Genomic DNA, 12,858 nt, shown 5'->3' on the forward strand with positions numbered 1-12,858 from the left:
TGCAGTCTGCACAAAACGAGCGACTTTTCGATATTTTATTTTGTTTCCTTTTGACCGGCTTAAACACGTAACCATTCATCATGGCTAAGTGGGTAACGCTACCTGAATACGCCGAACAATATTGCTAACAGTAGACAACGTAAATAAAAAAACGTCAAACTTCCAACTTGCAGCATAATAACGGACGATTGGTCATCATAACGAATATGGCTAAATAGAAAAGAAAGAAAGCATCATAGCGAACTTCGCTTCTAACTTGCCCCGCTCAAATTTTTCGACGTTAAATTGAGCGTAACTCAAGAATGGCTCAACCAATCTTTATCAAATTTTGAAACGTTAACTTCAGATACACTACTACAGCATATTTAAATTTCAATGAAATTGATTTACTAACTTTGGAAATTTTCGAGCTGCAGTATTTTACACGCAAGCCTGTAAATAAATTTATAATTAAACCACAATTTATTGAATGGTATTTTCGTATTCCCTTTGTCTCAAAACGTAAAAAAAATAATTTTCACCCTCTCCGCACTCCAAACATTCGAGCCTTACTAAATACCGTACTTTTATTCGAAAAGTCGGTAAAAACGAATAAATTATTTTAAAAAATAAAATCTTTTGTAATGTTGGTAATTTTTAGTAATGTTACACAGAAACAGAAGTAGTCAGTGAAAAATATTGTAAATGCTCATTTTATATACAGAGTATACTGGTCAAAGGTATCAAAAAGTAACAGTTTATATTAATAGAACCAGTTAATGTAATTTATCATAATATAATTTAATATATAATTTGTTTTTATAATAAACACAGCAACTCACCAAGTTTTAATGTACTTGGTGAGTTGATGTGCCCACATCAAGTTTAATGTGGGCACCTTTACTAACCTGGCAGACGTTTAGACGATAATCTAATTTTTGCCAGGTGTTTAGGAGCATCTGCGTTATTAGAATACCAAATTCAAGAATTCTCTGTTTTAAATCAGTCAGATCTCGATATTTTCTTTGGTACAAACAACCTAAAGCAAAATAGTCCAAAGGAGTGATATCTGGAAATCTAGGTGGCCAAGCAATTGAATCTCTTCAGCCGATTCAACTTCCGAGGAAAGAGTTGTTCAAGAAAATGGTAACATCTCGATGAAAGTATTGTGAAGCACCACCATCTTGATGGAAACTGAAGCCTACAGGTTCTGAAGAACAGCAAAGTTTTCAAACATGTCGAGGTGCACTGTCACAGTGGGCTCCATGAAAAAAAAACGGACCAATGACGCCATTTTTCTGTAATCCTAACCAGTGAAACGAGGAATTTGCACTTCGTAAGTAGCCCGCTTAATTAACTTTCCAGGACTGGCAATGAATGAATGCATCGCGTACACGATCCACAGTCTCGTCAAAAAGTGATACTTTTGGATGATTTCCAGTTTTGAAGAGATTTCAGTCTCTCTTAGTCGTATTCCGCTGACGAGTAGACTTGAATATAGAAGGATCGATATTCCGTTCAGTTCGTACACGCCGTTGAACACGCGTAACTGATTGAAACTCTGCTAACCAAGGCACGCACTGAACTTTCTGATCTAGGATCCACAGCTCGACTGAGTATAATTGTGCTATGAATCGGCTTACCTGTCCAAGAGTATTCCGCTGACCTTGACAGAATACAGAAAAATCTTGGAGATATTTCCTGTCGATTGAACCTATGTTTAAAAGATTACGACGACTGGACTGATTTTCTAAATAATACAGGCCATTATTGTTGGATAACTTTAGCCGGGAAAACCTCTGTGTGTGTGTATATATATATATATATATATATATATACATATGATGCAACCAAACTTTCACTGACATTAAATGGTGTTTAATTTCTTAGTTGAGCTGTGTCTTCTAGTTTTATCAGTGTAAAATAGAGGAAATCTTTCGATTTCTGTGGTGGAGTGGTAGCGTCTAGGCCTTTCATCCGGAGGTCCCAGGTTTGAATCCCGGTCAGGCACGGAATTTTTTATACGCAACAAAGTTCTATTTACATATCCCATACGCAAGCCTCAAGTTTATGTGGTGATATAATCAAGTAAAAAAAATAATAACTCTGTTCTTCATTTATTTACAGTAACAAGTAATTTTACTCACTAGATGAAGTTACCTGAAAAATAATTAACTAAGGTATAGTAATGGTAATGATTGCAAATATAACCTGAACTATATTAATTTTCATCATATAAGTAAGAAAAATGCTGATCCAATCTTAAAAAATTGAATCAAAATTTAATTAATACGGTTACAAAAAAAATACTGACTACAAAGTTGTAGGACTTTCCCGTCACGAGGTTTTTTCCTATGCACGGCATACACACACACACACACAACCTAATTTGAAATATTTATCAATTTGCTAAAATATAATATTTTTTGTTTATTTAATTCAATGATTCTATAAAGTACGCGCGCATGTCGTATTTCATTCGCGGGGGTGAGGCGGTACTAGCGGCCACTTAAATAATTTTCTACACTCTAAAAATGATTCTTTAGTTAAACCTGCGCTCACCTGTGAAGTCACAACATAGCTGTCGACTACAACAGTTGTATGTTGGTGTTCACTAGCGCTCCTTATAATGAGAGGGGATACTATTGAGTCAATATACCCACTTAGCCGCTAATTTATTTAGGTCATTTTTTGCGATGGAGTTGCAACTTTGCAAAAATATTTTTTGCAAATATTATTGTTTTTTAATAGTTAACTATTACGCCTAAGAAAAAAAGGACCATTATTACGCAAAATCTCAAGATACTGAGGGTGACGCTTGCTGTACAGCCTCACCCCCTTAACCTTTTAGATTGAAAATTTAATCGCATCAATGCCCATATATAGAAGTAAGCTGACCAAGTTTGGTCAAAATCGGTCCAGTAGTTCTGGAGATATAAGGAGTGAAATATCAAACACACACATGTACATATGAACATCCAGAAAATTTCCATCCAGTTTTTTGGGTTCCTTAGATGTCAAAACATCAATATCCAATAAAAACCACATATGCCCAAATTGGACTGATTACAATACTTTCCCTTCTAAAACTGTAGCTTTGCAGTATCACTTAGAGAGGGGAAAGTAATATTATCATACTATTCTTCCAGAAATAAGAAAGTGCTACCACCAGTAGAAATTTGTATACCAATTACTACAAAAAAAGATTCTGTGCTATCAATTAGCACTGTAATGTACATGATAGAAGAGTATCAGATTTTTCATGACTGCTTTTTTTTCAGGTTTTTCTGCCCTTAGACAGGGTGAATGTAGCAGATTTATTTTGTAGCTGGATGCTCTTCCATAAATAAAACTACCTGAATTGCCAGCAACATACCACGCACATGGATGATCACATCTATTTACAAACTATGCCTATTTTACTGATTTAAGAATTTACGAGCTGATTACATTAAAATTCCTCTTTCTAACTGCTCTAATTATTTGTAAACTGTAATAAGAAACTTTCTGTTAGCAAAAGTATTAGTTAAATTATCTGTTTATCCCGTGTAAAAGACTTAAGGAGAAATTATTATCTCACTAAATATAGTACCGTAATTGTACTTATATTAAAATTTACATCAAGTCAGTGACAACATATATTTGGAGAATAAATACTATTATTTTGATAGTAAGTAAAAGGTTCTTTTCTTTGTATATATTATAATTACAATACTGACTGATAGAAATATATATTTCTGTTAGGTTTTTTGTAAGCAAACTGGTTTACACAAGTTATTATCTGTATCCTCATTAGGGAATACTAGTTAGACATATTAAGTGTTACTACATATGTTTTGTAGAAGGGAATAAGGCTAGTGTTTCCAGCTATTGAAGAAGCTCCTATTTTATATTAATTATCTTGTTCTGCAAAAATTTCATATACATACTCAAATAAAGGCAGAACAGAGCTTTCAGAATACTATTCATTTATTAAACTATTAGTATAAATATGCAGAAAGTGTGTCAGCTGATTTAAAATTTTCTGATGCACTAGTAAGAAAGGAATGAAAAGTCAAGTAAATAATTATAATATAAAATTCCAATCAGTTCAACCAAATATTAATGATTTTTATTCTAATAACTATTCAATCTTTTTTTATAAGTGTATTAGTTATACTTTTATTTTACTGTTTTGTAATAAGTTTTCCAATTTACTTTTTTGTTTTTCTAAAACTGCAATGCAAGTGTTTAAATCTTTCACGTACATGACTATCCATTAAATGTTCTTTTATATTGGAAAATTTGCTATTTTCATTTCCATAATGATTACTAAAGGGCTTTGATAACTTTCTTTTTAAATAATACTTTCAACAATGTGTAATTGTTCACATTCATTTCAAATGATTCTGTGAACACCAATAAGTCAAATTTCTGTTGTTTTTTTTTTGATATATGTATTTTTATGCCATTTCATGCATTGAGTGGTATTTTAATACTTAATAAATATATTTGAAGTTTTATTAATAAAGTTATTGTTAGATTTATGAATGTATTTCTCATTGTTGATAATAATTTTAATATTTTCACTTGTAGAGTATTCATAGCCTGTAGTATTAAATTTATTACTATTTTTTTATCTTATTAATAAAATAATTTCCCGCTTTATTCCTTTCTTACTATATTAGAGAAACCTTTTTGTTACTTTACCCGTTTAATATCTGTGACAATACTTTGCTGATGACAGTGCAATACTTTAAAGTGCTCCAAAAATTAGTTAGTGAAAAAACTCTTTATGTACAAAGACCTTTTATAAATTATACCACACCAATTTTCATTATTCTCAGAATAATATAAGGTTATATTCTTTGTTTTTCTTCTTATTGTGCCCATTAAGCAATATTTTAAGGAATTTATTCAGAATTTTGTTATAAAATGTGTAGTCTTAAAAGACAATGGATATTAATCCAAGAAAATGTTTCAAAGTTTTATTTCAAATAATACCTGTATGACAAGATGATAAATAACTTTAGAGCAAGCCTTTTCTTACATACTTTTATTACTATTTTTTTACAGTTTAAAGAAATCATCCATCACAGGATTGATAAGAAACTCAGATAAATTCTTAATTATCTGCTACGGACTTAAACTGAAATTTTGCCACCAGTAGAACAAATAGATATGTGATAACTGTTAGACACAAACAGCTTAAAGTTGTTTGCCCATGTTTATAGCTGGAAAAAAGTTCTCTGGCCAGCTAAAAGTTATCAAAGCTCTTTAGTAACAATTATGGAAATGAAAATAGCAAATTTTCCAATATAAAAGAACATTTAATGGATAGTCATGTACGTGAAAGATTTAAACACTTGCATTGCAGTTTTAGAAAAATAAAAAAAGTAAATTGGAAAACTTATTACAAAACAGTAAAATAAAAATATAACTAACTACACTTATAAAAAAAGAATGAATAGATATTAGAATAAAAATCATTAAGATTTGATTGAACTGATTGGAATTTTATATTATAATTATTTATTTGACTATTCGTTCCTTTCTTACTAGTGCATCAGGAAATTCTTAACGCAAATGATATGCAAAAATTCAAAACAAATAATGCAAAATCATGAGAGCAAACTATTTGTGAACTGGAACAGAGAAGTGGAAAAACAATAAGTTTTCTGTTAAATAATATTTCTTCTATTTCTATCATATTTGTAAAGAAATTGATGTCTTTCTAGGATTTGCACATGATGGAAATATATTAATGAAAAATACCACAGTCAACTAAATAAAAAATAAAAAAATGTTTTGTGTTGTTATACATTTAAACACCCTGGTTCATTAGTGGTAGTAGATATAGTAATTTAAAAGTAACAAACACCCAAGATTGAGCCAGCAAAGGTTGTTATTCAACTTCAAAGACTTTCCATAAGGGAATGGAGGTTTAAAAGAATAATCATTAAACTACTTTAAAAATATTTAAAAGCAGAATAATCAAATAATGCAGAGACCAGGTAACTTCTATTTTGATCTAATCAAAAATTTGTACAGTACTGTCAAAATTTGTTATCATAAAATCTTACCACTAAATTAGTAGTTCAGGTATGATTACATCACAATAAAATAAAATATTTTATTTACGTACTGAATCTTAGTCAAATCATATATGCAGAATGATTAATAATATAGTATTAGATAATAGCTATTTGATATTTACAAATTATAAAGATGTTAAAATGTAATTGAACTATATATTTTTTAATATAAATTTTAAAGAATTAAAAAAGATATAAAGAATTTTTGGATTAATTTGCTTGCTACTCTTATTTTACTTGGTGATTTTGATAAAATAATATATTTTTTTTACTGTAATTAACTTATACTGTAATCTCAATGAGATTATTTTAATTACATACTGTGAGGAGTTTCATTTCTGACGAATAGTGCTTGACCATCAACTGTTGATAAAGTTCCAGCCAGAGAATTATCAGCATTGACCACAACAACCTGAAGAAAAAAATACATCGATAAAAAAACTGAAAACTATTAAAAAATAATAGCAATGAGATACAATTGTATGAGCCTGCTCTAATATAGTTAATAGAATAAGCACATATTACAAAATTTTATTCCTTTGAAAAAAAGGCAGAGTATTAATACAGCATATTTCAAATATTGTTACACCTGTACTGGATTACAGAGCCATTCTTACTTGATCATCAATATTTCAGTTATATATTACATAGTGGGTAATCATTTGTAAAGTTACCACATTTATTATTCAACAGCTATCAGTCCCATTACATTCTTGTTTGCAGGCATGTATACCATTCTCAGGGGGGAACCTTTTTAAGATTATTTTCAAAGGGGTTGCTTCACCTACACCAACTCAGAAATCTTAAATGGCAATGGTAACAATTAATTACATTAATCGACAAGCTGAAAAAATAATGAATTTTGGTGAAAAGAAAATTAAAATCCGCCCACCCCTTCATTTGGTAGGTGCAAAAAACCATTTGGGGTAGTCCTTTTTTAAATTTCAATCTAACGAAAATAACTATAAAATTCCATTATATTACTTCTTAAACCATTTAAAATAATCATAATCTTGTATTAAAACTATGAAAATTATTTTTTAAATTACCAACACAAAATTTCGCCCTTGTATATTTTCTAAATTTTCAAGGGTTGAAAACTTATTTTTTTTTAAATGAGACAACTTTATAAGACAAACTTATAAATTTATTTTATCAAAATATGTGAGATCCAGCCATTAAATTTCATAATTTCTAGACCTCATTTTAATTACTAGGAATTACAACATTTTTCGATCAAAACGTAATTATGTAGAGCAGGGGTGTCCAACTTTTCTGTATATAAGATCGACTTTTTGTCCTAAAACTGTGTCGCGATCGACTTATCATAGGCGTAATCTAAGGGGGAAGAAGGGGTATGAAATGCATACTATGTTTATACACTGTGTTTCAGTATAAGGTGCATTCAAGCGAGAAATGGGTAGATAAGAAAAATATACTATTTTTTAAATCGCTTATTAAGTTTTCCAGATATAGGATCATGAAGAAAATAAATTTCCAGACCCAAATTTGATAGCAGCATTCCGTACATGCGGTACCTAAAAAATTCGATTTTCCGACACGTTTTCAAGATAGATTTTTACTAACTTAAAATGCAATTTAATTTTTTTATCAACTGCAATGTATAAGTTGTTGTACTATTTGTTCGTAAATATGAAAAATGTGTTATAAAAGTACACAGTATGGCTAATAATTTGATTTCAATATTTCACTTTCGCGTTTTTTTGGGCCAGGAAAATTTATAATGAAAGAATAATATGACTTACTTTTTGCTAATCTATCAATAGCTCGCTGAGTACACCTCGTACTGAAATATAGATATACGGCTTATCTATCTACGTAAAAAACAACAATAATAATTATTTAAAGGGCCAAAAAACTCACATCCAGGGGAATTAAAAGAACATGGATAATTATTAACAATATTTATTAATTCAAAGTAGCTACAGATAAAGACAGATTTAGAATTTACTTTGTTGCCTTAACATAATGGGAAGACAGAGTTTGCATGTCTCTAACCAAGGAATCATAATTAGGTGTATATCCTGACAAAGATAATAATAATGACTCTTCAGTATGGGAATCAGTCAGAACAGAACGTTGTTTAGTCTTCGTTAGCTTCAAGTATTAAAATGCCGATTTGCATAGGTATGTAGATCCGAAACAAGAATAGATATATTCGCTGCATTTGGTGATACTGGGATATTTTTCTTGGTTGACATATTTCCAAAAATCTTCTTCAAATTTTCTGGCTTGTAAGATAAGTCAGTTTGTAAAATTATAATTAAATTTTCTAATGCCCTTTAATCCATATGAAATATGTCTGAAATTTTTTTTGCTAATGCGTTTAACACTTAAATCTTTTTTAAAAGAAAAAGATATAAATTCCACAATTTCTTTAATTTGTTTCAAAATCCTGGAATCTTACCTCAGAATCTTCAATTACTTTTTGGATTTCCGCGACGTGTTTGTCGATCTTATAATTAATATTTTTATGTTTTTGTAGGTTATCTGCCATATTTGGAAAATGATTCAGATTATTTTGTTGCATATCTTCTATTAGCAAAATAAATTTTGTTTTATATGCGTCTATGCAGCTGATCATATCAATTACTGTTTTATTTTTACCTTGTAATTCTAAATTTAAATGACTTAATATTGAAGTAAAAGCTGTAAGAAACGCTAAGTCACTAAGCCAAGTTTCATCATTTAAATTTTCACCGTTTCCATCTTGTTCGTGAAGAAAATCTATAATTTCAGTCAATAAATCACGAAATCGCTGCAGAAATTTACCTCTGCTTAGCCATCTGACATCGGTATGTAGTAATAATTCAGGTTGGCCTTCATCGAGCTACAGTTGGAAGAGACGCCGTTTGAGGGAACTTCCTCGAATTGAATTAACAATTATAAATGCTATGTCCATTACCTCTTTTGTGTTTAGTCTCTTGCTAAACACTTTCTGGTGAATTATGCAGTGATAGCTCAAAAAGACTGGGAATTCATCTTCATTTTGAAATAGGGCTATAAATCCATTTCTGCAACCTATCATTGCAGCTGCGCCATCCGTTGTTATTGAGACTAATTTAAAAAGTGGTACTTTCAAATCATTGAGCAAGTTTTTAAAGGCCTTAAATATGTTTACACCTCTAGTCCTTTCCTTCAAAGAAATCATACCCAACAATTCTTCTTTAGATGTAAAATCCTTAAAACCATACAAACGAAAACAAGTAATTGTGCTGTATCACTTATATCTGTCGATTCATCACACTGAAGGGAAAAACAAGAACATCTATTAATATCATCATCTGCTCTTTTACATTCCCACTCATCCTTTCAATTCGTCGCAACACTGTTTTTCGAGACAATTGTAGATCTTGAATTGCAGCAACAATTTGACTAGTTCTTAAAATCGTTTAAAAGTGAATCTGACATTTCCAAAAAAATTTCCTTTACAATTTCACCGTCGGAAAATGGCTTACATTTTTTTGCTAAGAGATAGCTTACTTTGAATGATGCAGTAGTTACTGCTTGTGACTTCAACCTTGGCTTTTTAAAAACGCTTTGTTGATTTGTTAATTGAGTTTTAAGATCCCTAACTTTATGTTTTCTCAGTTCAGAATTTGCTGGATAATCTGTTTTATACTTGTTATGTAAAGCTAAACAATGTCTCTCCAGATTACCCTTTTTAGCAATGGCTACCGAGGTAAGGCATATTAAACAAAAACATTTATCATTCACCGTTGTAAAAAAGTAATCGAGTTCCCATTCTTCATTGAAGTGATAAGTTTTCGATTTACTACTCATGTCCATGGGTATACTAGAATGCAAAGAAATACGACAATTTAAAGAATAAATATTGAATTAAATATTTTCCTAGAAAATTCAAAAACTCATGAACTGCGGCAATTATGTCCGTTACATTGAGAGAAATTATAACAATACTGCATATTATGATCGGGGACAGCAATGCAAGTATATTAAAATCTAATATAGATATATTCAAATTTACAAGAAGTATGTTAAAGTTACAATATATTTATTGCGGTTTACAATGCCGACTTCTTAATTTAAATATAATTATTGTTATTCTTAATATATTTGTAATACTGTCCCTTATTTTTCTCTCACTGTAATGACCGCAGTTTAGTGATCTGTTGCCGAGAATGCTCACTTATCAAGTAAATGGATAGGTAAGAAAAGCAATTTAATTTAAAACAAAGAAAAGGTACTTACATTTTAAACAGAAGAAAAATTGAAACTCAACGTGGTCACCGAGGATAAATAATATTGATTAATAATAATACTGTTAATACAAAAGAAAAGAGGCTACCGAATGACACTACCAAATATTCAAGCTAACTGACTGTGTTCTTCGATGAGTCGAGTCGTAACTGTTGCTTTCATGCGTTGCGTCCGGTGACAAGTGTAGCGCATAAGTCAAAATGTATTGTGCTGGGTGGGCGGAGATCACAGTGTCAGGCTGTCAGAATTTTAGGAATTTATGACCTTGGCAAATTCCCAAAATGCATTAAACTATTGCTAGAAAGTTTTGTCTTCTACAATCGCTTCATAGTCCATGGTACACGGAATTCCACCCCAGACATTGCGAGCGATCGACGATCGACCAAAATTGGCCTCGCGATCGACCGGTCGATAGCGATCGACTTGTTGGCCACCCCTGATGTAGAGCATGAACTAGGCAAGTTATTTTATGAACTGTTGTACCTTATTCTCTTTGAGGTATCTCAATTATTGGTTAAAGGTAAGTAGTCTAAATGCTGTTAAGAAGATGATATCAACTGAAGTCCCACTCTGACCCATTCTTACAATAAAATTTGTGGCTAAGATTTCTTGTTAATAAAGATGATAGATTTATAATACCTTTTAATTAAACCCTTCTACTCTTCTGGAAGATTGTATACTATGGTTATTTTTTAGCTGTTAATTACCATAACATTTAATGTCATTTAAAATACATGAAAGGTCCATAATTGTAAAAAAAAAAGTGGAAACACATAATACATCTGAATCATTTAAATAAATAAATAAAGACAATTTTAATATCACTAAACATTGAAGATTTATTTGCCTATGACAAAGTTGAAAGATTTTATTGAATAAATAATATGTGTGAAAAAGAAATACATTTTAATCTTGACAAGATAATGGTATGAACAGATCTAATACATTACACAGATTTTAAATTGAAAATATAATTTTTTTTAAATTCTGCAATTTGTTTTTTATTAATAACTAGCCAAGAAAGTGTAACATATCTTTTAGCATCATCTATTAGTCTAGCCAACATCCTTATAGAAAGGAAAGATTATCAAATAAAATTAAAACTCTAATAATAGAGGACAGAATATTGATCTCAATGTTACTTAAAAATCCCTCTTAAATCTGTGCAATGCAAAATTGTGTAACGATCTCTTGTAATTAAAATACAATAGCTTCCCTTTTCTGGATATAACAAGAATGACTTCACTGTCTAATAAATATGCAGGCCTTGCAGAAGATGTAACTAATGCTGAAAAATATTTTTAAAAGTTTCTCTTTATATTTTCCTTGATTTGAATCCAAAGCAGTTATCAGGAAATCTAACTGTCGACAATGCTGTAATACAAACATTGAAATGCAGGTAATATTTTTATCTGATGAATATTTCATTACAGCATAGTTAACAACTTCTGTTATAAAAAATATAATTGTCATTACTAATTTGAGGATGTAGTAATAATAATAAATTCTCTTAAAGGTGTGTGCATGATTAAATTTTATTAGAAGTAATAACTGTAAGGCAAACATTTCTCAGAATATGAATGTAATAAATTTATTTAAATAATATTCTTTAAAAAATTTTACTAATGAAATACTTCAACAGTGAGCTAATCACTTATAAATATAAAATAAATGAAAATTAATTTATTTAAATACATACTTTTAGTTAGATGTTTTTAAGTCAATAAATACACTAATGTGTACTTGCTAAAACGTATGTTGAAATAATTTTGTATAATTTTTAGTCATTTTTTTGACAAATCAGACTTTTTTTTCTCAACTGATCAGAGAAAATGATTTCAATTTACTATTTAATAACAGAAAAAAGTATAATAATTATTTTTGTCTCACACTACCTCAACCAAACCAGTCTTCATTATGAACACATGAGCACTTGAAAGGTAAGAAACACCAGTCACAGCTACTTTCTTTAAGAGTAATGATGATTACTATACAGTCAGTTCCTGTAGAGAACAGAGTGAAGAAGTCACTTGTAGGACTGACTGATTATCATCTACAATTTAACAGGCTTTACATTCTGATTAAAAAAAAAAACATTACATTCTTATAAAAAGAATATAATGTACACATTCTTTTCATAAAATCCTACAATAGAATAGTTATATTTGGGCAAGGCATAGAAAACAAGGTATCTTATGCACTTAATGAAATAGAAATATTTTTTCCTCAAATAAATTCAGAGTCTGATTTGTCATTAACCATGAACATCTTTAAATATTAAAATCAAATTATGACTATAAAGGTAAAGACAATGATGTAAAGTAAAGAAATGAAAAAAAGAAACTAAAATCAAAGAAGAGAGATAGAGAGATGCTAACAAAGAATAATGAGGAATTAAAATTTGAATAAACTGTAGCGTTAGAAAAAAAAGTTTATCTGATAAAAGTCAGAAGGCAGAAAAACAATTGATATTTTAATGAGAATCTGATAAAATCTGAAAAATTAAAATAATAACAAAATATTGTGAACTGATGATATTCCATCTGAATTACTATGCATCCTT

General features: G+C 29.9%; 1 protein-coding gene across 3 annotated transcripts in view; it reads right to left on the bottom strand.

Annotated features, from left to right (window-relative positions):
* Nucleotides 1-12,858, bottom strand: part of LOC142318056 (uncharacterized) — a 111,599-nt gene that overhangs the window by 21,578 nt on the left and 77,163 nt on the right. For 2 of the 3 annotated variants that reach the window (XM_075354581.1, XM_075354580.1), the window contains exon 3: nt 6,375-6,465. In XM_075354581.1, coding sequence (XP_075210696.1) covers nt 6,375-6,465 — 91 coding nt within the window. Of the gene's footprint in view, nt 1-887; nt 996-6,374; nt 6,466-12,858 lie in introns of those variants that run through there. The other variant, XM_075354582.1, reaches the window with a different exon arrangement.

Source organism: Lycorma delicatula, chromosome 1, assembly GCF_047948215.1.
Source record: "Lycorma delicatula isolate Av1 chromosome 1, ASM4794821v1, whole genome shotgun sequence".
In the NCBI taxonomy this organism is placed as follows: domain Eukaryota; kingdom Metazoa; phylum Arthropoda; class Insecta; order Hemiptera; family Fulgoridae; genus Lycorma; species Lycorma delicatula.